The sequence below is a fragment of the Coffea arabica genome, chromosome 2e, assembly GCF_036785885.1.
Source record: "Coffea arabica cultivar ET-39 chromosome 2e, Coffea Arabica ET-39 HiFi, whole genome shotgun sequence".
NCBI classification, from domain to species: Eukaryota; Viridiplantae; Streptophyta; class Magnoliopsida; order Gentianales; family Rubiaceae; genus Coffea; species Coffea arabica.
Window position 1 is genome coordinate 242868 of NC_092313.1, and position 24797 is coordinate 267664.

Genomic DNA, 24797 nt, shown 5'->3' on the forward strand with positions numbered 1-24797 from the left:
TTTTGTATGAAGAATAAATGATGGATGGTAAAAACAATGGACATAAAGATAAATGTGGAAGTGAAATGAGAATAGGAAGAAAATAAAAGGACCCTGAAAAATTGTCTAATCTTGAGGTAATTCAGTAACTATGTTAAATTTTGGAAGGTAATTTTGTTTATACGATAAATTAGGCTAGAATTAAAATCTAAAATCACCATAAGGCCTACTTTTGATTTTTAGTTTTTTTGTACTAAAAAATTTAAAATCATTTCTAAAAAATCAATTGAGAATACAATAAAATAAATTTTCAAAAAGTCAACCGCTAAAATGAGATTTCCAAAATTAGTTAAGAACAAGCCCTTAGACTCGCTCACTTTGCATTTCTAAACTTGTGCCATTTTCTCATTTTATGCTCTAAATTTTAATTTTAAACTTTTTACAACTTAAATTTTTCAAAATTGAATGCTTTGCACTTTAAGCTCTCAAGTTTATTCCATTTAAATCCAATTAATGACAATGTTAGCAAGATTAACAGCATATATACCTTATAAATTTATGATAATTGGTGAAAGTGGTTAAAGGGAGCTAAAATATCATTAATTTGCATCACTTTTTTATTTCACTAATTTTGTTAACAATATTAGTGATTAGGACCATATAAATCAATGATAATGTGTTGAAAATGGTTAAAAGGAGCCAAAAGATCATATTAGAATAAAAATATATATTGTCATTAATTTGTACTTATCTAGTTAATTTTATTATGGTTGTATCAATTGAATTTAAATGGGATAAATTTAAAATTTTAGGGTGTAAAGAGTCCAAAACATAGAATTTAGGGTATAAAGTGTTTAAATGTAACATTTAAGATATAATGTGAGAAAGTGGTATAATTTTGGAGATTTAAAGTGAAACCAGTCCTCCAACATATTCCATGGAAGTTAGATGTAGGGAGGTGTTTGTTATTTGGACAAACCTCAGGGATTTTTTAGCAGTTTGGTCAAAGCTCAGGGGAAATAAATGTAATTAATCCAAAAATGAAAAGAATGGCGGGGTGGTGGGGCAACGATGCTGGGCCAGCCACCACCGTCACTCCTCCACCACTTCGATGATTAAACTATCAGTCTCTCCGTCTCTCGCTCGCAGTGGTAAGTTCTGTATGTAACCTCCTCCCCCCAAAGTCCCAAACCCATCAAACGAAAAAAAATCCAAAATGGCCGGTGGCGGAAGACAGTACCCGCTCAAAACCACCACCAGATCTCCGATCTTCATATTCACTCTCGCTTTCCTTGCTTTATTCTTACTCTACTTCATCTTCTCCTCCCATTCTTCTCAGCCCCCCGTGCCCCTTACAATCCACCCCTCTCAGAACCCTACCACCTTCAACCTCCCAAAGGCCGATTACTCCTTCGTTGTCTCCCTCGAGAAATTCCTCACCACCAAGTCTCCCCCACCTCCCGAACCGGACGATACCGACCTTCAAGACGTTAGTAACCTAGACGATTCCGTATGGATCGCTGAGACTAGAAGGCTTTACGACCATCCTTCTCCTCCTCCGCCTCTCAGGGTCTATGTCTACCAAATGCCATCCCGATTCACTTACGATTTGCTCTGGCTCTTTCGCAATACTTACAGAGACACCTCCAACCTCACTTCTAACGGCAGTCCCGTGCACCGCTTGATCGAGCAGGTAATAATCATATTACTACTGCTATCCACGCGTTACTTCTGCAACTCCCAAGCTACTTACTAGTTTCTACCGCTTCTTTTTTTTTTTTTCCTTCTTCCTGAAATACAGGATTCGTTTTCCTTTATAATTTCAATATGGTGTTGATTTTGTGTTTTATTAATTATTATTTTGTTGTACTCTCTGGCAGCATTCGATTGACTACTGGCTTTGGGCGGATTTGATTGCGCCAGAGTCTGAGAGGCTGTTGAGGAATGTAGTAGTGAGGGTCCACAGGCAGGAGGAAGCCGACCTTTTCTACATTCCCTTCTTTACTACCATTAGCTTCTTCTTGTTGGAGAAACAGCATTGCAAAGCTCTCTATAGGGTGTGAGTGCTTTTCCCCCTTTCTTAGTGCTTTTTTTTTAAAAAAAAAAATTCTCCTCCAAATAATTCCTGTTTTGTTTCATTTTTTCCCCTAACAACTATTATCATATCAATGCGGTTATTTGTATTAATTGTTCTTTTTTTTTTTTTTCTGTTTTGGGAGTGAGATTCCCCCCGGGGGCCCGGGGAGGTGGGGAAGGAAGTCTTTCGAGTGCATTAGTTCTATCAAGAGTCTCCACATTTCACAGTTCAGTGTGCAGCAAAGTGCTTATTGCTTATTAATAAGTTTTATAAGCAAGTGAAGATTTTTGGATATTTTTATACTTTTACTCGTTCTAGAAGTACAAAGATTGAGTTGAAAAGCATGTCTTGTGATAGCTTGTTTTTCAATTGCTCTAATTCTGATGTTTAAGTGATTTTTAAATTTTTACTTGAAAGGATTGTTCAGCATCTTAATATGCTTCGTTAAACTTTTAACATATCATCAACAGGGAGAGCTTTTTTTTTTTTTTTTTAACTAATTCTTTTTTTTCATGGCTTCCCTGCAATATGCATCACATCACTTTACAGTGTCCAGTAAACTTGGGGATTGCAATTCTGATGAGCTGTATATTATGAACATTATTGAGTTTTCTCACTTTACTAACTTGCTCCATGGAAAACAAAGGCTTCATTTTTTTCCATTGAGCTGCTTGAGTTTATTTTCTCTTGGATTTTTGCCATGCTTATGTGTTTGAAAGTAGTACGTTTAATGTATTTTCAATCATGAATGTAGGAAGCTTTGAAGTGGGTGACTGATCAGCCTGCATGGAAGCGCTCTGAGGGAAGAGATCACATTCTTCCAGTACACCATCCTTGGTCCTTTAAGTCTGTCCGCAGATATATGAAAAATGCTATTTGGCTGCTGCCAGATATGGACTCAACCGGGAACTGGTTATTATCTAGCTCTCAGGTTGCACATATATTGAATTCCTTGAATAAAATGCAGTTGCTGATGTTTAATTGAAATTCTTCAGGTACAAGCCTGGACAAGTTTATCTCGAAAAAGATCTCATACTTCCTTATGTACCCAATGTTGATTTTTGTGACTCCAAATGCTTCTTTGAAACTCAGTCAAAAAGGACTACATTGCTGTTTTTTCGTGGGAGGCTTAAAAGAAATGCTGTAAGATTCGTTCCCTCGTTTATAAGTAAATATTTGACAAAACTGGTGATACATTCTGTTACAATCAAAATAGAAGAGTCACATAAGGTTTTTCAAGTTGACTGGTGATCCATTCTTCAAAGCATAAAACTGGTGAATGATAAAACTGGTAATCCATTCTTCAAAGCATAAGAAGGACTACTTGGAAAATTCTGGTGAATGATAGAATGTAACGATTCTCAATGAATTCAGACTGAAGCTTTTCAGAAGTTGAGGTTGTCTGTCTAAGAGTGTTTGGTCAAATTTATTCCCTTATTATCTCCTGAAATTACAATTCTCATCTATGTGACCTCCAATATATAATTTGATGATTGACTGATAACCAACAGCTGAATTATCAAAGTCAGGCATAATAATCTTGATTGCAAATCCTTATTCATTATTCTTTCTCCAATAGAACTCTTGTGACGTGAATTATGTTTGGCTTGTGCATCCTAATATAATGCTGCTGCTTAAAAGTGGATATGCTACTTTTCAGGGTGGTAAGATACGTGCCAAACTTGTCACAGAGCTCAGCAGAGCTGAAGGCGTAGTTATAGAGGAAGGAACAGCTGGAGAGGGTGGGAAAGCAGCAGCACAGAGCGGCATGCGGAAGTAAATTGATCTTCTATTGAATGTACTTTTAGCAGTCTTGTCATTGGTTGTGAATTTAGTAATGAATGTATCTGCTTTCTTGGTGATAGGTCTGTATATTGCTTGAGTCCTGCTGGTGATACTCCATCATCTGCTAGATTGTTTGATGCAATTGTCAGTGGGTGCATTCCTGTCATAGTTAGTGATGAACTGGAGCTTCCATTTGAAGGAATTCTTGATTACCGCAAGGTACTATTAATCTTGTATATTTTGGCTGCTATAAGTGTTCTTCACTGCATCTTGGTCTTCTATCACGGCCAAAAGACATTTTAAGCAAAACTAATATTGTAAGCTTTGAAGTGTTTAATGTCAATGCATATATGTGTTGTCATCTGCACTGATCAGAATAACTGGAAATTGTGTTTTGCAATATCATCATCTTTGTCCAATTCTTTGAATTTTCAAAGATTACCTTAAATTTCTCATGGTCTTGCATTCTTGTTATTCTGCACTTCCTTCACCTTCGCCCTTAGCTGTAAAATATGTGTATCCACACCCATACACACTATAGCCCATATACATTGTAATGATGTGCGTCTGTCTATATAGATGTATGCATGTTTGTTTGTCTGTGTGTGTTGCTATGTATGTGGTGAAACAGGGAAAAGAAATTGACATGGTAGAAGTGAATAAGAAGAGGAGGTGAAGCTGTGAGAGTTCAGCAAATCTACAGTTATTGAGTGAAGTTTTTTTTTTTTCCTTTTCTTTTGGCAGATAGCTTTGCTCGTTTCCTCGGCCGATGCCTTGCAGCCAGGATGGCTTATAAGTTTTCTTAGAAGTATTAGCCCTTCTCAAGTTCGGGAGTTCCAAAGTAATTTAGCTAAGGTTTGTGCTTTTGCATGTTTTTTTCTTGCTACATTATTGTGATATGTATTGTTGTTAATTTGTCAAGAAAACCATTCTTGTTACATATTCAAAATTTCCCTTTTTTGGGTTACATTCATGTTTCAGAATATTATTGATATTTAGTGCTCGACAAAATCCTTACTCTGATAAAAGAAAATGTATTACTTTGATGGCAACTGTGGCATGTTTTCCCCTGCATTTTTTCTTTACTTCAGATATGAAATTTGTAATCTCTTGATATTTCCAGCTTTTGTTAACGTACTCTAATGATTACAGCACTCGAGGCACTTCTTATATTCCCATCCAGCTCAACCACTTGGCGCAGAAGACTTGGCTTGGAGAATGGTTTGTTACTCATGCTTATTTATTCTATGTTTCCATGTTGTTCTCTGTGCAGTCTATTTTGTTAATTTTGAGAGCTGCTGTTAACAAAGTGTTAGCTTAGGAGACTTGGTTTTTCCTTTTTACTAGGGATAACTTCAGAAACTTCCCCTGAGGTTACTGATAATTTCACTCAGCTCCCCTCAGGTTTTAAAAATTACACTGACCTGGCTTGGCACACTAAAATGACTATATTAACCTTCACTTAATAGATTTCTGCAATAAGATGTACCGCTGACAAAAAGGAGAAGGAAAAATAAAAAACTCTACCTCTCCCATGGACAACAAACGACTGCCCTTCTATCTCTAATCTCACTCCTCTTCTCAACCACCGCCCATTTCTCTCTCTCCTCCTCCTCTCTTCATGTGTCTTTTAACTCTCTCCTCCCATCACTCTCTCTCTGTTCCCGCAAACAACACTACAACACCACAACTAATCCCCTCTTCTAGTGTCGATTACCATTCCTCCTCTTTATTTCTTACTAGACTGTTAAACCCCCTCTTGTTTTCAATTATCTTTAGGTTTTCAGATTGTAGCAAATTGATATTGCCAAATTACAAGTTCAACTGAGGGATCAGATTTTTTGATCAAACAAAAAGGAGAGGAAGATGCTCACAGCGAAAGATAAATAAATAATCCAGTTATGCTAGAAGAGGAAGAGGGACTGAAGTTGGGAATTTGCTTTTTTTTTTTTTTTTTTTTTTTTTGGTCATCCAAAAAATTATTGTATTTCTCTGATTATCAATTGTTGGTTGTGGTTTTGTTATGAATAAGAATTTGGCCTCCATTTCTAGGATGTTCATATTTTTTGGAGACTTGAGGGCATGGCTTTTGGTATTGGTAATGGTGGTGGTAGGCTAGATTTTGTTAATGTTGAGATCGTACCGGCTATGGGGTTTGAAGATTGGGGTGTGGTTGATTGTCAATAGAATGTTGGTGTTTGGCAAGCACTAAGGCTGTAATGCCTGGAATAACGGAATTGCTTGGATTTTGGATTGAAATTGGAGTGTTTGCTTGACTGATTTGTTAATACTGTGAGCTGAGTGAAAGGGTGGAAAGAAGGTGACTTGTAAACTATTTTTCTTCTTCTTCTTTTTCAATAGAAGGGTAATTTAGGATAATTGAAGGAAAATCTAGCTTGTTGGGCCTACGTTGTTACATAAAGTCTAAAAGTAAGGAGTTAGGTGTAATTTTTTTAAACTTGGGGGAGCTATCTGAAATTGTCAGAAACCTCTCGATGAAGGTAGTGATTTATATTTCAAATCATTGAAATTGTTCCAATCAAAGGGTCAAAAATACTTTATTTTACAATCTAGCAGTAAATTAATATAGTCGAGGGTATGATGCGCAAAGGGATGGTAGAATCTCCTTGTATTTTTATGCTTGAGGTGCTTTGCTGTTCCTAAGTTGATACTACTATAATTATGCTGTTCCTAAGATGATTGGGTGAAACAGATCGCGGGCAAGTTAGTGAATATCAAGCTTCATATCCGGAGATCCCAGCGTGTGGTGAAAGATTCTAGAAGTCTGTGTACTTGTGAATGCAGGCGTCCCAATATTACCATGCCGAGTTCCTTGGCTTGATGAAGCAACAGGTTATTCTGTTTGGCTTTAATTTTGCTCCGCAATTTTGAAGGTTCGAGATGTTGTACAAGTATCATGGTAAATTGTGACAAAGTCGTCCGAACTTGTGAAGAAGAAGTTTAGAAGTGTATGGGAAAGAAATTGTTCCCGAAATTCGGGGACATTAAACAGAGGAACTGGAGGTCCACTTTCAATTCTTTTTTTTTTTTTTCCTTTTAATATCCTCCTTTGTAGGTTTAGACTTTTGTTTTAAACAATTCGTTCTTTCTCCTTTGTGCAAGATTTAAGAGTTTGCTCTAAACGCATACACGTACGTGTCATCTTTCACCTTTCTTTTATTTTAACATGATAATGAGAGAAAGAGCGTGCATGATAATCTGGGTCCTTATCCTTGTGGGGGTTTCAAAAATCAGAAACAGAAAATGCAAAGAGCACCCTCAGAAGTATAGTCGCAGTAATATGTTTGTGAGAAAGAGAAAGTTGGTGAGGAGTCATGCAGGAGGAATGAGGGATGGGTCTAGTTATATATAGTTGTTGAAGGAGCAAGAGGCGCGTGTCCCGTTGATAATAGGCAGAGTTCACAGCCAGCTTAGCTGCACAAAAAGATCATCATTCACGTCGATAAGATAATCTTACACACAGGGGGGGGCGGCCATGAACAACAACACGACGACGACTCTGTTGTTGGGGGTTGTTCTCCTGATGACGACTCCAGTGTCAAATTCCTACGCGAATAGCATTGAGGTTGCCATGGAAGAGATGCAGAGGGCAAACTACTTCACATTCGTGATGCTCCTCAGAATGGCCCCTCCAGACCTGATGATGATTCTGGAGGGTGGCAACCTCACCTTCTTCATGCCCAACGACAAGACGCTGTCCCAGGACACCAACATCGTAAATCTCGCGGCACCGCCCAATCACACCACCACCCCTTCTTCTCTCGCCCATTTCTTGCTCCGCCATTCCATTCCATCCCCGTTGCTCTTCGAATACCTCCAACATTTCCCCGCGGGCTCCACGGTCCCGACCTCCGAGCCCGACCTGGTGCTTAGGATCACCAACCACGGAAGGAGGAGCTTCTTTCTCAACAACGTCAGAGTCAGCAGCCCCGACATCTGCACTCGAGGATCCTCCATTAGATGCCACGGCATCGATGCAGTCATCCAACCTAATTCAGTGCCTCCTCCACCCGCTGCTGCTGCAGATCATGATTGCCGCCCAATTCCAAATCCTAAGAATAATAATAATGCAACAAGTCCTCCTCCCGCCCTGCAGCCCGCTCCACGGGAAGGCGATGGTACTAGTAGTGCTGCTACATCGTCAGGAGAAGCGGACTCTAGAAACAGCGCACCACCGTCCCTTCCTGGGCTTGAGAAGATGTTCGAATTTGCTACCAAGTGTGTGGCGCTGTTAGTGCTCAACTTAATTGTAGTCTAAGGTAGGTAGCAGTTTCGCTTTTGCTGCCGTACGTCCTATGATGGATAACATACTAGTACAAAACAGTCAGTTAAATTTACTGCTGCTTACAGTCAGTAATTAGGCTGCCCCGGACGTACGTGGCGCTACAATATATTATTGTTTTAATTAATTAAAGGATGATGAGATTAGATACACAGGACGGTTTAATTAATCCTACTGATTCCACCCCCAAAAAAAAAAAAAAAAAAAAAAAAATCATATACCCATGCAATGCAATTATATTATCACACGAAACGCTGGTGAAAATGAGGTGCAGGCCGGTGTTGTCTTCGCTGCTTCGATGATGATTACTTGAATTGAAGGACAAACATTCATATATATATATACGTGCTAAAAAACTACTGCATGCAAGAACGTCGAATAACGTAGCGTTAAAGCGGCAGCTTCTCGTCGGTGGGTTTACATATATCAAATATATGGATGGATGTAGTGATAGATAGTACTATAGAATGTACCATAGAATGTATCATCAAGTCAAATTCTCATTCGCTTCTGCGTGCATACATGCAATTATGCAAATGCAAAAATAAAAGACTGATGGCATCATATCAAACAATCCCGGGGCTGCAGCAACAAAGTTTCTGCACAATGCCGCGTCCGGCGACATCAGTACAGGCACCCCCGCCGTTGAATCTTCTCTTAATGCAGTCTGCCAAGCACTCGTCGTTCCCGTACGTCCCCGAACAGCTCGCGTAGCAGAATGGGTCTACCGCTTCATCTGTATGTATAAACAAACAAAAAACGAATTGATCTACGGAGACCGAGATCAATAGAGTTACCTACGAAACTTGTTAAATAGTAGAAATGTACATATAAGATTTGGATACCGATATTTTTGGTGCTATAATATGATGCCGAGGCGGCGGTCAGAGCAATGTTGACAGCAAGAATGGTGACTACCAGTGTCTTAGTCAACCACATCGAGACCAGTCTTCTTCTACTAAGCTCTTCTATCTACTAGTATTTTTATCTACTGCTATTCCCTCGTCTCTTTAATTTCCTCCTGAATCCTTCCTCTCGGCGGATGGCCGATATACATACATACATACATACATATATATATATAGCTGTACAGTAGTATACATTAACCAAAAATTCACGGAATCATTTTATTTATTCATTCATGCCAACCAAACAACTTCCCAATTAATTCTAATGTAATGTACGAATTCGGAGGCGCTGTTTGGGAAAATCTTTACTTACCTAATTAATTAAGAAACAACATAAAATTAATGTACAAATTCGAAAGGCACTCTTTTGGGAAAAGATTCACTCACGTAATTAAGGAAAAACATAATGGCGCATCGCGTACGTCCTTAATTAATCAGTTTCACCAATAAATCAAAAGGAAAACAAAAAGAAAGAAAATCAATTCACCTTTGTTAAAATAGGAAACCTGCTCATATACTCTGTATCTCTACTCGCACACTAACACAAAAAAGTCTTTGAGATACACGATACATTAGGTTTATGGTCACTGGACACCGGTAGGGATGTAGACGAACCTAAACAAGCTGGACACTTTGATAATATTTTGGCGACCTTAAAATTTTGTTTGAGTTTAACTCATTTATATCTCGAGTCAAAGTTGAACGAGTTTTTATCGAGTCAATCTCAAATAGTTTGAACATTTTACATGTAAGTTTTACTAACATGTTAATCGAACTGAACTCGAGCCGAACTTGATAGTTTATAAAAGGAATCTATGTCTCTATATATATATATAAGGAAGACGAAGCACAGATGCATAGGAGAGGAACAAGAGGCTAATTGCTTAGAATATATGTAAAAAAAAAAAAACATCGCACAAATGTATCTCTGACACACCCCATTTCTCATTCTATACCTGCCGTGCTGACTCAGCATGGCAGCAGAACGAATTTTCAGAAACTCTGCAAAAATGTCAATGGGTCAGCGGCCCACAATTTTTTTAAATTAATCTGTCTCCAGCCGTGCCCTGTGGACAAGCGGTAAAAAAAAAAGGGCCAGGGGTCAAATACATCCCATGATTTTTTATCAATAATAAAAGTGAATGTACAAAAGAAAACTACACGTCTTGGATGCATAAACCCAACCATTTCACGGCATAAAATCCATGAACGTATGGCATAAACCCAACCATTTCACGGCTAATTTCTTCATATATATAGTTAAAAAAAAAAAAGAAATCGGGAAAGTGTGATTCTAACAAGCGGGATTTCTTCGTATATGTCTTTTATATCCAATAATTTTTTTTTTAAACACGGTAGGGTATTTAGTTTTTTTTTTAAGTTTTAAAAATGCCTAGCAACTAGTTGTCATTGCAAACGTCAGAGCACATTTTTCTGTGATTAGTTTGCAAAAATGCCATGTTGCATATGCTTCTTGATGCTAATATGGTTCCTCTGCTCTTGTATGAGCTGTTTAAATATGTCTGTATGCATTTCTTTGTTCTTTTCTTTATACTCATTCTAAGATTTTAGAAAAAAAAAATTCCAACTACATTGATAAATTTATTTGGTTTTAATTTTTTTAAAAAAAATTCAAAATTAAAAAAATTCAAAGTGTACATGTAATTTTTGACATTAATGTGGAACCTTGGACAACTCAGGCTAATTGCTTAGAATATATGTAAAAAAAAAAATATTGCACAAATGTATCTTTAATGCACACCATTTCTCATTCTATACCTGCTGTGCTGAAACAGCACGGCAGCAGAACGAATTGTCAGAAACTCTGCAAAAATGTCAGTGGGTAAGCGGCCCAAAATTTTTTTTTTAATTAGCCTGTTCTCAGCCGTGCTGACAGGCAGTCAAAAAAAAAAAAAAAAGGGCCAAGGGTCAAATACATCCCATGAGGTTGCAATAATTTCAGCAATCAGAATGGTCCCCTCATGCCCAAAGCCAGAGGTTGCAATAATTTCACCTGAATGCTTATCAAAGGGGAACGAAGAGAATAAGAATAACCAGTCATGCATTTGTCAATGATATAATTATTGTGTTCCTTCAAAAATTTACTTATATAACTCCTATAATAATTCATAACCCAATAAGATAATAAAGGTCTGGTTTTGTTTCTGGCGATGAGGAATAGATTATTGCAAGAGAGGCACATCAAATACCTGGTTGTCAGCTGCCCTGTAAAATTCAAGTAGAAAGCTTTTAGAAATTTTTTTTAAAAAAAATTATGGGGTGATAGATGAAAAGAATGGCACTGGAGAAAAAATAATGAATTTCAGTTCTTTATTATCTTCAAAGCAAAGAAAGTGCATGCCAAGTCATTTGAACACTTCTAAATTTTGCCAGTGTTCATTAAATGGTTGTGTTGTAAAAATTAACTTTGCACGTTGATAAAGACAGATACTTCCCTAGCTCTTTGCTCCAATTCCCACAACATTTCTCCTGTACTCTCATGTTGAAGGCCCCTTTTTTTTTGACCGCCTGTCCCCAGTCGTGCCCAATCAGCACGGCTGGGGACAGGCTAATTAAAAAAAAATTGTGGGCCGCTGACCCATTGACATTTTTGCAGAGTTTCTGACAATTCGTTCTGCTGCCGTGCTGACTCAATACTGTAGGTATAGTCAGCACGGCAGGTATAGAATAAGAAACGGTGTGTGTCAGAGATACATTTATGCGATATTTTTTTTTTTACATATATTCTAAGCAATTAGCTGACAACTCAGGAGCAACAAGAAAAGTACTGTGAAATGACCTTTTCACCCATAGAAAAAAATAGTAGGGAAAAAAAAAGAAGTTACAGGAAATGGTGGCCTATATAAAGGACTGGGAAAGCAAGAAACAGAGTCAATTCCAGCTTGAGCTCAGAGTGAAGAAGAGAATGAGACTTTACAGAGAGATGGGAATTTCTCAAGGGCGGTTGCCCATCTCTGCTGAGCTGATGATTTCATTCTCACAAATTACAAGAATTAAAAAAAAAGGAACAGCCCTTCTGGATTCTGAAGCACAATCATCTTCCATCGCAACGACTGCAACTGAACTTCTTTAGCCTAAAGTGTTGCTTCTGATATGTGTATCTTTCAATATTTAAGAGAGGATGGTTTCTGAGATTGACAGTTTACTAGTTACAACATACAACAATCCACCAAAAAGATGAAAGCCGGAGAAGGGGAAAGGTTGACAAAGGCTCCTGGCCCTTTTTTTTTTTGACCGCCTGTCCCCAGTCGTGTCCAATCAGCACGGCTGGGAACAGGCTAATTAAAAAAAAAAATTGTGGGCTGCTGACCCACTGACATTTTTGCAGAGTTTCTAACAAATCGTTCTCCTGTCGTAGTGACTCGGCACGGCAGGTATAGAATGAGAAATGGTGTGTGTCAGAGATACATTTGTGCGATTTTTTTTTTTTTTACATATATTCTAAGCAATTAGCCGAAACAAGAGGTGAAAGTGCTATGTTAAACTTCTTAAATTGACCATACTTTTTGTCTTGAAAATCTCGCGGACAGACAAATCGGCGAACTTAACGGTTAAATCTAGCAGAATGGTCTAGCGTCTTAACTTTATATATTGGGAAAAATGCACTTTTCATCCTCATAGTTTGCGGGGTTGACCAATTTCATCCTCAAAGTTTAACCCCAAACACATTTTATCCTCAAAGTTCTGTAATTTTGACCAATTAAGGACAATTGACGGAAATTGGAGGACAAATCAAATATTGGGACGGAACTTTGCACGTGAGAAGCACAATTCGTCAGATCCAACTTTATACCCAATATAACCGGGTCAAACCGAATGGATCCACTTTTTCTAACGGACAAAAAACACAAAATAGCAAAAGGAAAAAAGCTCCTGTCTTCTCCTTCTTTCTTCTCCGTTCTCAGCTCTAAAAATTTTTTTTGCCAATCGTTTCATCCATTTTTCGAGCATCTGCTGGCAAGAAGGAAGGCATAAACGGCATCCGTGAAACATTTTAGGTGAAGAAAAAAATGGCATTGCGGAAGAAAGAGCTCCACATTTGTCCACCTCCAAATTACGGTATTTATACCCAAAATCAACAAGTACATTGCATAAAGATATCTGTTTTTTTGGAGAAGGAAACCTGATATGTGGTCCCTTGTGTTTGTACTTTTTCCCCACTACAATTTACGGCTATTTTTTTTCCAGATCTGGCCATTTGCATGAGGTATAAATAAATCCAAAAATTTGTCTTGGTTTGATTATTATAGTGTGAATGTGGTCCCTTATGTCTGATGATAGTTGCCGCTTGACTATAAATTTGTGATGAGAGTGATTAATAAACAATAACACTTGGTATATTTTGCCGGCCATGTGTATCTGACCATGTGTATGGAAAAAGTGCAAGTGGTCCTTGTTTGGTAGTTTTTGTGTGGGTCAACAGTTTGTTATGCTGAAATGATGAAGCTTTTTTTTTTCCTAAAGAGTCTGATCTATATTATTTCTTTAACCAGAAACGGGCAGCACATTTATTACATTAAGATGTCACCATGGAGGCCTCATTTCATATACTCCTGATCCCCATTACGAAGGTGGAGATTTGTGCGTTTTTGACTATGTTGAGAGTATAGGTCTAAGCGTTTTCGAAGTTGATAGATTAACTGAGAGTGCTGGTGTATATGGTCATAAGGTGTACTATGGTTGGGAAAATAACACCTTTAGGAGGATAGAAAGCAGTAGGGAGTTGAATGGTTATGTTAAAGGGGAGGTTGGGCCAACTAAGGAAGTTAACTTATATCTTGAAGTATCTTTTCATGAAATTCTAGTGCAACAACTTGGTTATGATCCGTATGAGGTAGATGAGACAGAAAATGAACTCCAAAATAGTGATGGTAATAATAATATTAGGGATGAAGGGCAAGGAAGGTGTGCTGCTAATAATTGTGATAATGATTCCAACACAAGTGATGAGACTTTTTTTTCAGCTATTGATTCAGATTATGAAATAGGCGATGATGCTGATGATGGTATATTTCATGATAATGTTGACAAAAATGCTGAATGGTTAGGAGTAGACAATCACAGGAAAGAAAATGTGGTTCCTGATCCTTTGAATGAAACAGAAAAGGTTCCTGATTCTGATGAAACAGAACAGGTTCCTGATTCTGAATCTGATTTTGAAAGCATTCATGAGTCTGATGATGAAGAGTCTAAATTGAGGTCTCGTACTTTTGATCCTAAGCATATTGACAATCCAAAATTAGAGCTGTACATGTCCTTTACAAGTCTGAAACTTTTCAAGACTGTTGTACATAATTATAGTGTGAAACAAGGTAGGCCTTGTAAGTTTGTGAAACAAGATAGAGTGAGGGTGAGGGATAGATGCAAAAATAGTGAATGTAATTGGGTTATATATGCTAGAAAATTAAGTGGGGATGGAACTATTCAAATAAGAACATTTGAAGATAATCACACATGTGGTTTTACATATGATAACCCTCTTGTGCATTCTGGATGGGTAGCTAAGAAGTACTGTGAAGAGTTTAGGTGTAATTCTAAATTAGATTTGGAGCATTTTAGAAAGACAGTAATGAAAGAAAATAGGTGCTCCTTCACAAAAAATCAAATATATAGGACAAGGAGAAAAGCAATGAAAATTGTTCAGGGCAGTGAAAAACACCAGTACAGCAAATTAGGAGTTTATATGCATGAAATTCTAATATCCAACCCTGGTAGCACTGTTATAATGAAAACTGTTGATGGTTTTAGAGACTCAAAAACAGGGAAAGGCAGATTTGAGAGGCTGTACATCTGTTTTGCTGGAGTGAAGCATGGTTTCCTAACTGGATGTAGGCAGTTTATTGGAGTAGATGGTACTTTTTTGAAAGGATCAGTAGGAGGAGTTTTGCTAGCAGCTGTTGGAGTTGATGCCAATAATGACATTTTTCCAATAGCATATGCTGCAGCAGAGGGTGAAAGTAAGGACTCATGGTGCTGGTTCTTCAAACTATTGAAAGAAGATTTGAAAATTGAAAAGGATTATGAGTGGACAATAATGAGTGACAAACAAAAAGGTCTAATTGAAGCATGTGATATGATTTTCCCAAATGCAGCCCACAGATTTTGTGTGAAATACTTGCACAATAACTTTTCATTTGCTGGGTTCAAAGGAGAAAGTTTGAGGAGAGCATTATGGACTGTTGCCAAAGCAACAACTCCAGCCCAATTCATTAGCAGAATGGAAGCAATGGCTGAAATTGATATAGAGGCAGCCATGTGATTTGATGACAAACCACCAAGTCAATGAAGCATAGCTTATTTTAGCACTCATCCTAAATGTGCTATGTTATTGAATAACATCTGTGAGTGCTTCAACAGCAAAATTCTTGATGCTAGGGAGAAGCCAATAATTGAGATGTTTGAAGCAATACGGTTGTACATGATGCAGAGAATGCAAAAAAATAGGGATCTGGCCAAAGAGAAGTGGCAGACTTATCCTTACTGCCCCAGAATTCTTCACATTATGTAGAAAAATATAGATAGAGCACCTGACTGTTTTCCATTCAAGTCAAATGATGATCTTTATGAAGTCAGTTGCCCATATGGTGACCAATATGCAGTGAACATCAAGGAACAAACATGCTCTTGCAGAAAATAGGAACTAACAGGTATTCCCTGTCCCCATGCCATTGCTGCATTGTGGATGGCTAAAAAGGATCCTCTGCTATATATTTCAAAATGGTATACAGTGGAGACATATATGAAGTGCTATGAAGGATCAGTGTGTCCCATGAATGGAGAAAGTGAATGGGGGCTTACTGATGTTGGTGAAGGTCCTTTGCCACCCTTATATGGGAGAGCACCTGGAAGGCCTAAGAAGCTGAGAAGGAGAAGTGCAGAGGAGGTTCAACAAGCCAAGGAAAAAACTAAGAAGAAGGTGACAAGAGTGGGACAAATTAACAAGTGTAGATACTGTCATCAAAGGGGACATAATATGAGATCCTGCAAACTTCTCAAAGATGCTCAAGATCCTGCAGTTGCAGAAACTGATATTAGTTCAAGCCAAGTTGCTGCTTCTACCAACAATCCAGCTAGCCAAGATAGAAAAAAAGTTGTAAGTTGTTTTGATGACTTGTTACAGCTATCTTTGCTATTTGGTATATAAATGACATGTTTTCCTTTTAAACTGTAGGGAACAAAGAAAACCAAGAAGCCTGCTGCTGCCACTTCAAATAAAAGGGTAGAAAAACCTGCTACATCTTTTGATTTTTTTGTCTTTATGCAATTTGACTTTTGCTACCTCATTGTTTTGTGCAGAAGAGACATAGACGTACAAGAAGAGTTGCAGTTGCAGTTTGTAATGATGATTCAAACACTGAACATCAACAGGATGCTGAGCCACTGGTTGAGATTGAGATAACATCCTCTGCCCCAGATCAAGTAGACCAGGATATGTACGAAGTGTTTGGGCTGTCAAGGTCTCAAGTGAAATATAGCACCAAGGAAGCCAGAACACAAACTAAAGAACAAGTACAGATGCCCTTCAGAATTAGAGATGTTCATATGCATGTTGCTGCTGCTGCCAAGGCAGATTTAAGTGTTCCTAGTTCATCTAGATCGAAGGGAAAGGAGAAACTACTGTGATAGGAGAAACAACATGCTGAATTTTCTTTAAGCCAAGCTGCTTTTGTTCAAGCCAAGTTGCTGCTTTTGTAATTAGTGAATGACTTTTGTTGTTTCAACTTTTGCCTTGCCTAGTAATGATGGAAGTGCAGGCTGTAATGTGATAGCTGACTTTATTTCATTTATGGACCCATGTTCAACAACAGTCATGTAGTTTGCTTTATTTCATTTGGAATGCACTTTAATTGTATTGAAGTTATGATATACATATATGGCAGCTGTTTTCATGTTCATCTGTTTGTATTATTTGCATTTATTTTTCAACTTGGTTTATCAGTACATGTGGGACAATCTTGGTTTATCAGCTTGGTTTATTTGCATTTGTTTTCCAGCGTGGTTTATTTGCATCTGTTTGTATTATCAGTACATGTGATTTATCAGTTCATGGCCATTTTATATATATGATATGAACAACACTTTGACAAGGACCATTTTCTTACACTCAACGCATAGCTTTACAAACAAAATAAATTGCAGAGTTCATAAATTGCATTGTTGCCAAATACATTTCCCTTCCTAAATCCCACCTTTTACATAAATTGCAGAGTTCATTTGGAGCCTTTGTACAAACAAAATAAGTCCCTTTCTATACCCTGCAATTGGATATTACTTCATAGGGAAAAATGCAACTCTCGTTCCAACAACAAACACAGCCAGCTTCAAAATGTTCTTCTGCAATTTTAGCAAAATCACTCCAATGTTAGCAGCAACTTGCCTCCCTTTACTTTTCCCTCGCCTTTACTGCTCCAACTCAGTACTAGCAAAACCACCAAAAGCACAATTATCGTAATAAAAAATTTCTCCCTCTTACGCATTCTTTCAACTTGTTCTTCCATTTTGTTAATCTTTTTCAGCAAACCGGGAATAAGAACTCTCCCTCTTGGACAAATTGGCTCATCAACCCATTCAAAGTACCTGCATCTCTCGGGTCTCTGGTATAACAATAATGACATTTCAAAGAAATTAGTTAGCTAAATTAACACATTGAAGGACCAACATTTTTAGACAAATATTTCTTACCGGCCACAGAGAGCAACCAAGGAATCTTCTTCCCGGATTCTCGCCGCGCCAACAGGTGCTCATTTTTGTTCTTAACCCACAGTTGCAGAATGGAGTCGATGAACCACTGGAGACTTCAGAACTTCTGCTCCTCATTTAGGCAAAAATGAGAGCACAGGGAGCTCCACTACCAGATGCTCTAAGGATGAAATGTTTAAAGCTGCAAAGATTGGCAAAAAAATTTTTGGGGTTCAAAGGCAGAGGGAAAAAGGACAACAATGGAGCTTTTCGTCCGTCCGTTGCATTTGTTCCTTTAAAGTTAGCTCCATTCGGTTTTACCCATTTTTTGTTGGGTAAAACCGTTGGTTGTAACAGTCAATTGGATATTTCCCGTCAATTGTCCTTAATTGGTCAAAATTACGGAACTTTGAGGATGAAATGTGTTTGGGGTTAAACTTTGAGGATGAAATTGGTCAACCCCGCAAACTTTGAGGATGAAAAGTGCATTTTTCCCTTATATATTTTAATGGTCAAAGTCAGACTTTTAATAGTTGAGTAACCAAAACTCGGCGATTGCAAAAGTTTAGTGGCCAACCAGATAATTTGTTATATATATATATAGTGTGTGGGTAAATAAAAAATTTACGAACTCGATGGGGAAACTCGATGGGGAAAATTTTTTACTACGATGGGGGAAGGGTATAATCGGATAAACACAAAATCACCCATGGGAAGTGGAAAAGGAGAAGGGCGGCCAGTATCAGTTTGCTGTTGTGCGGAGAAAGAAAAGAAAAATGTGGAAAATCAGAAACCCTACATAAACCCTGAAACTTCTTCCCCAACCTTCCTACTTTACCTGTTTCTCCTCTTTATTATTATTTTTTTTTTTTTGAAAAGAAGAAGAATAAGAATAAGAAGAAGACGAAGAAGAAGAGTAGCAAATGGGAAATGCAATTGGAGGGTTGTGGAGAGCGGCGACTGCTGCAGAGGAGGAAACCTGTATTTCTTGTTGATCAAGCCATTTTACCAAAAACCTTTGAAATCTCATTAAATATCTCATCTTGCCCAACACCCGCGCCCCCCTTTCTCAAAGCTGCGATTCTGTAAAAACAACAGAATCAAAGTAGTCATCAAGTATTACTTAACAAGAAAGAGGGATGACAAGAAGCAGTGCTACTGTGTCTGGACTATTATCGGCCATTGCTTCTGCAGCTTTTGGTGTAGACCGCGCCTATTGCGATGGCCCATTCAATTTCTCTCCTTTTTCTACTTCCTCTACTACTTCAACTGCTGTTCCTCCTCCTCAGACTCAATCCCCTGGTGCCAAGACCCCTCAGCCCCCTCCTCCAGAACCGACCAGGGTTCGCAATGATTATCCCAGAACTACTTCCGCTGGCTTCGATCCCGAGGCTTTGGAAAGAGGTGCAAAGGCTTTAAGGGAAATTACTACCTCCTCCCAAGCCAAAAAGGTCGTTACTACTTTCCCACTTTCTACCCTTTCTTTCTTTTGTTGCAATTTCAGTTTTTTCTTTTTTTGTTGGTTTGGGGGGGGGGGGGGGGGTTGTTGTTGGTAAGGCTGAAAAACCTTGGATATTGAACTAAACCATTTGGCGTGCTTTTGTGCGCCTTGCGGTTGTTGCCAAAGTCAATTTCAGTTTAATTGATGTGTCCTGACTCAATCAGTCATTAATTTCAGTACTTGGTTTTTCGCATTGGGATAGTTTTTCCTTTTCCCTCTGGGTTTGTCCGGGGGAATATAATGGAGTTATTGTTTGCAAAAGACATCCTCTTTAGTAACTGTTGTTGATGTTACTGTGTGGAGCAGCATATTAAATTGATACAGGGTTGCCTTTTATGCAGGTCTTCGAGGTGATAAAGAAGCAAGAAGAGACAAGGCATTCTGAGTTGGCTGCCAAAGCAGCTGAGTTTAAGGCATTACAAGCACAATCTGAAACTGTAAGATCGATTGCCTTTCCCCTTTTGATCTGTTGTATTTTCACCTCTCCACTCAATCTTGACATTTTAATCATTTTTATCCGGGTTGTATCTAATTAACTGCCTTCAGTAGAAGGATACGGGTGTCCAGAAACAGACAATTAACAGAATCAGCCATTTTTTCTTCAGCATTCCCCTTTCCTGGGGCATGAATAGTTTGTACTTGTCCAGGCCCTTTTACGTTTGTTATAAACAATTACAAAGTGGTCATGATTTTGCAGAAGATGGTCATCTTCATCAGAAGGTGATTTAATGACATTGAAGATTGCTCTAATTGTTAGTTGCCCCATTGTCTGTTGTCTATTGATGTTTCTGTGTAGCATTGCATATCATTACCAATTTATTGTTTCTGTGTCTATGGCTGTTCAATCCTGTGATCTCTGTTTCTTTTGGTATATGCCATCTTTATTACGTTGAGAGGAATATAAAGGATATTAAAATTGACCTTCTAGCCTTGCAGGAGAGGCAAAGGGTAGTCTATGATGAACAGAAGAAGTTAGCACAGCAACAAGCACAGATTAAGTCTCAGATGGCCCGTTATGAGGATGAGTTGGCTAGGAAAAGGATGCAGGCATGTGAATCTTCTGACATTTTTTTATCGTCATGTCTTTCTTGTAATCTTGAGATGTATAACATTTCCCAGGTTGTTACAGGCAGAAAATGAACATCAACGGGCCCGAAACCAGGAGTTAGTCAAAATGCAAGAGGAATCATCTATGAGACAAGAAGCAGCCAGACGAGCAACTGAAGAACAAATTCAAGCACAGCGTAGGCAAACAGAGAGGGAGAAGGCTGAGATAGAACGAGAGACTATCAGGGTGAGATCTATGGCAGAAGCAGAGGGAAGAGCCCATGAAGCAAAACTTGCTGAAGATGTCAATAGAAGGATGCTAGTTGAACGTGCTAATGCAGAACGAGAAAAATGGGTTGCTGCCATCAACACAACATTTGATCACATTGGAGGTTCTGTCAGACTGACTTTAACATCACATTGATCTCTAAAATTGGCTACAATGTTTTGGTGTGCCACTGCTTGCTTTAGGTGCTTCCTATACTGTATATCAAGTGTTGGAATTTCTGCTGGTTGAGGTTGACAATATTCCTTTAAACAAATATTTCTTTTTTCTAATATGGGTCTAGTTTTTCAATTGATTGAGGTTTTGGTTGGCTGCAATTAGAGAGCTGGACATAAGAATGAGCAGCACGTGCAGTTTCTGGCTTTTGTTGAGAGCCATGTTTGAGTGATTACAAACTTACAATGTAGTAGACGCAGTTAGAAATGTCAATTTGCAGAGTCTGGATTCATGCGTGATCAGTACAAGTTATGCAGTTTTAATCTCATCCTTACACATGGTCATTTCTTTATGTGCTTGCCAAATGTAGTATATTTAGATTTGCACCTTTTTCTAGGATACTTTCTTGACATCTGCTATATTTTCTAGAATAGTAGAAATATCTTTACTCCCTTTTTGTCTCTTACTTTGATATGCCATTTTTGGGGTGAGAGAATGCAGATTCACTGTTGATGTTTAAGGAACCATTATAGTTTAGAGGAGCAATATTTAGATGATTGTTTATACCATTATGAAGCAATTAATTATTTGCGTGGTGCATAAAGTGTCCTTTTGGGGACTTATTTCTTATCAATTTGTGGGTAATGGTTTTGAGTGAAGGTAGAAATATTAGTTGGGTTTGAGCATTTGTCTTGACTGGTACCAACTGTAAATTTGTTGTAGGTGGCTTGAGGGCAATACTAACAGACCAAAATAAGCTGGTTGTAGTAGTTGGGGGTGTGACGGCCCTTGCAGCTGGGGTCTACACTACAAGGTATTGATCTGTTATTATATGCAAACACAATTCCTCAATTGTTGCACATGTATTTTGCCACCTTTGAAATGTTAAACTTGATATATATTAGTTTGCAAATTTTGTCCTATACAATATTATTGTTTTACATATAGGTGTTGGTGGTGATCTTCTCATCTTCTTCTGAGCGCGTTGCTTTAAATATTGGTTTTTGAATAATTTAGTAGAAATATGAGCTTAGCTTTTGGAATACATTGGTCTTTATTGGGCAAAATTATTTTATGACTAATTTTATCATAAGTACGTCCCTTGACATACATAGGCTGTAAAGGCTTATCCTTAATGAAACTATTACTTGCTTTTGGAGAACTTTTGCGTTAGCTGGGCCTAAGTGGAAGACTAAACAGATTATATTGCAGTAACTTGATTGAGCATATTAACAACTGCATTTGTGCCTGCTGAATCATCCTTCATGCTGGCTGCATACTCATTTTTTTTGGACAAAAAGGCCACTGATGCACAATTCCTTACTTGTATGCCAAAAGCTCTCTATGCAGTTTTAAATGAAACACGAACCAGGTTTGTGAAGGCTGTCTGGTAGGATTTATTATGCAGGAGACTATATGAACAAGCAATCCAGCATTTACACTTGCAACAGAATTGTTGTCTACTTGTGTATCTCTGCATCCTGTTACACCCGTCCCTCATTTCTTTCTTTGTTCCCAATGCTCAAATGGCTGTGGTTAGATAAACTGATATAGTTTAGTGATATTTGTTATACCTGTCTACTCCTCTTTCTTTCTTCCTTTTTTTTGGGCACTGCTTTTGTAAGCTGGAATTATTTAGTGACAGTTATTACATGGATTAGATGTTGGTCGTGCCCAAAAAGAAATTTGTTGATGATATAGTAGCATAACTGGTGATAGTTGATACATTTAAATTCATGCATTTCTTGAACAATTTTTAGACTGCTCTCCCTAGAGAATTCTTAAATTGGCACTAGCCTCCTCTGACATGTCTATTGGACTTTTGTGTTTTCAATTGCAGAGAAGGTGCGAAAGTTATCTGGAGTTATGTTGACAGAATATTAGGACAACCCTCACTGATCAGAGAATCTTCCAGGGGTAAATACCCGTGGTCAGGCTTGTTTTCCCGCTCGATGAGTACTATCTCTCATGGTGCTGGTAAACAATCTACTTCTCAAAGAGGAAATGGGTTTGGTGATGTTGTTTTAAACCCTTCTCTTCGAAAACGAATCCAGCAGTTGGCTAGTGCAACTGCAAACACGAAATCACATCAAGCACCATTCCGAAACATGCTTTTCTATGGCCCTCCAGGAACAGGAAAGACGATGGCTGCAAGAGAGCTTGCTCAGAGATCTGTATGTGAACTTTGGGTTTTATTTCGTAGTTTCTTCTTATGATTAGAAAATCATTTTGACTATAATCTGCTTTCTCAATTTCTTTATCTATTAAATGTTTTCTCAACTTTGTCTTTGGTGTAAACGCTATGATTTTCATATATCACGTGTACTTTTGATAGTTTATTGATAGTTTACATTGAAAGTTACATTCATGGACCACTGCTTAGAAAATTGTAAACAAGGTTATATTGCTTTATGTGGACATTGGTTTATTTTCTTGGGGATTAAATCAATAAGTTACAATTACTTCTGGTTGCATGCTCCACTTGTTGCAATTAAAATAAGAGACATAGTGAAAAACCTAGAGGCTCAATCTGTGTTTTCTAATAATTGTTTGATATACATTTAGGGTCTTGACTATGCATTGATGACTGGAGGAGATGTTGCGCCACTGGGGTCGCAGGCTGTTACTAAAATACATCAGTTGTTTGATTGGTCGAAAAAGTCGAAGAAGGGTTTATTGCTATTCATTGATGAAGCAGATGCATTTTTGTGCGAGTAAGTACAGTTTGCCTTTTACTTTGGGCTCTCAATGGTGATGATTTTTCTTGTGCACCTAGTGGGGAAATAAACTCTCTAAGCTAATTGGTGGGTTACAGAAGGATACCATCTGGTTTTATATTGAAGTTGATGTTTAACATGGTGGGTGGAAGTTTTTTTACCGATAGCTGGTACATTGATTAGGGTTTGGAGGGATCCTTCTTCATTGTACATAATTTGAAGACAAGCTGGTAATTTGACAAATATTCTCAGAACTCAGATGCTTTAAATTGATATAGGTGCATGTAAAACACTGAAGTTTTGTATTCCATAGAGCAATAATTCATCTTCCTTCTAATATCTTGTTGCTAAATTTGTCTTCTACAATTTAGTCCCTCTTAGCTATGGAGTTTGTCGAATTATGATTTGAACATCTAAACTCCCGTTCAATTGAACCTTGTTCTTTCCCATTTTTGGTCCAAATTTTCAGGCGGAACAAAATATATATGAGTGAAGCTCAAAGGAGTGCTCTCAATGCCCTTCTGTTCCGCACAGGTGACCAGTCCAAAGACATAGTTCTTGCTTTGGCAACTAACCGTCCAGGAGATCTTGACACTGCTGTGGCTGACCGCATTGATGAAGTTCTGGAATTTCCTTTGCCTGGTGAAGATGAACGCTTCAAGATGCTCAAGCTCTACCTTGACAAGTATATAGCTCAGGCTGGAGAAAGAAAATCAGGCTTGTTCTCCAATTTCTTCCGCAAGCAACAGCAAAAGATAGAGATCAAGGGCTTAACAGATGACATTTTGAGGGAAGCTGCTGCAAAGACGGAGGGCTTTTCAGGAAGGGAAATTGCAAAGTTGATGGCAAGTGTTCAAGCTGCAGTCTATGGTAGTGAAAACTGTGTGTTGGATCCAAATTTATTTCGAGAAGTAGTGGATTATAAAGTTGCTGAACATCAACAGAGAAGGAAATTAGCTACTGACGAGGGAGGGAATGCTTGATGGACTGGTAATTTATTTGACGAATTAGGGAATGCTTGATGGACTAGTAATTTATTCGACAGAAAAATTACTTGGTCACCATTTTTTTTTACTGGGTAATTTGTTCTCATTTGTTTTGTCCTCAGTAGATGAGGCAGTTTTGGAGCAGTGTAACTTCCGGGCCAATTAATACCAATCATGACGTCTCCTGTTTAGGGCTACTGAATAGGTTTACAATATTGTTGCTACCCTTCTCGCCCTTTCATCACTTCCAATATAATTTTATCATTGCCCATTACTGGAAACCTGGAATTTGGATTTTTTTTTTACCTGTTATTTTGTGTTTACATTTGACATCTGGGTCCCTTTCTTGGTG

At 38.1% G+C, this 24797-nt stretch overlaps 3 protein-coding genes across 4 annotated transcripts; all 3 read left to right on the plus strand.

Moving 5' to 3' along the window:
- Nucleotides 1-1049: 1049 nt before the first annotated feature.
- On the plus strand, nucleotides 1050-6984 carry LOC140003701 (probable arabinosyltransferase ARAD1). 2 transcript variants are annotated; one of them, XM_072077938.1, is made up of 9 exons: nucleotides 1050-1672; nucleotides 1860-2036; nucleotides 2811-2968; nucleotides 3052-3199; nucleotides 3717-3832; nucleotides 3922-4060; nucleotides 4586-4696; nucleotides 4994-5062; nucleotides 5621-6614. In XM_072077938.1, the coding sequence occupies exons 1-9, from the start codon at nucleotides 1196-1198 to the stop codon at nucleotides 5633-5635; spliced, it is 1410 nt and encodes a 469-aa protein (XP_071934039.1). In that variant the 5' UTR covers nucleotides 1050-1195; the 3' UTR covers nucleotides 5636-6614. The 2 variants fall into 2 exon arrangements, with proteins under 2 accessions (XP_071934039.1, XP_071934038.1); XM_072077937.1 differs by having other exon boundaries at nucleotides 1052-1672; nucleotides 6555-6984.
- A 128-nt stretch (nucleotides 6985-7112) lies between these two features.
- Nucleotides 7113-8313, plus strand: LOC140036476 (uncharacterized). The gene has a single exon (XM_072077940.1). It carries the CDS (start codon nucleotides 7338-7340, stop codon nucleotides 8118-8120), a length of 783 nt encoding a protein of 260 aa, XP_071934041.1. The 5' UTR covers nucleotides 7113-7337; the 3' UTR covers nucleotides 8121-8313.
- A 10177-nt stretch (nucleotides 8314-18490) lies between these two features.
- On the plus strand, nucleotides 18491-24726 carry LOC113724772 (uncharacterized). Its single transcript, XM_072077947.1, has 8 exons — nucleotides 18491-19203; nucleotides 19595-19690; nucleotides 20190-20306; nucleotides 20380-20692; nucleotides 21466-21556; nucleotides 22583-22916; nucleotides 23308-23456; nucleotides 23929-24726. The coding sequence occupies exons 1-8, from the start codon at nucleotides 18892-18894 to the stop codon at nucleotides 24440-24442; spliced, it is 1926 nt and encodes a 641-aa protein (XP_071934048.1). The 5' UTR covers nucleotides 18491-18891; the 3' UTR covers nucleotides 24443-24726.
- Nucleotides 24727-24797: the final 71 nt, after the last annotated feature.

Coding starts and splice junctions, on each gene's coding strand:
- LOC140003701 (XM_072077937.1), top strand. CDS start 1,196: ATGGCCGGTGGCGGAAGACAGTACCCGCTCAAAACCACCACCAGATCT. Junction 4,061..4,585: donor GAATTCTTGATTACCGCAAG/GTACTATTAATC, acceptor TTCTTTTGGCAG/ATAGCTTTGCTCGTTTCCTC. Junction 4,697..4,993: donor TCCAAAGTAATTTAGCTAAG/GTTTGTGCTTTT, acceptor TAATGATTACAG/CACTCGAGGCACTTCTTATA.
- LOC140036476 (XM_072077940.1), top strand. CDS start 7,338: ATGAACAACAACACGACGACGACTCTGTTGTTGGGGGTTGTTCTCCTG.
- LOC113724772 (XM_072077947.1), top strand. CDS start 18,892: ATGACAAGAAGCAGTGCTACTGTGTCTGGACTATTATCGGCCATTGCT. Junction 19,691..20,189: donor TACAAGCACAATCTGAAACT/GTAAGATCGATT, acceptor CTAGCCTTGCAG/GAGAGGCAAAGGGTAGTCTA. Junction 20,693..21,465: donor AACATTTGATCACATTGGAG/GTTCTGTCAGAC, acceptor AATTTGTTGTAG/GTGGCTTGAGGGCAATACTA.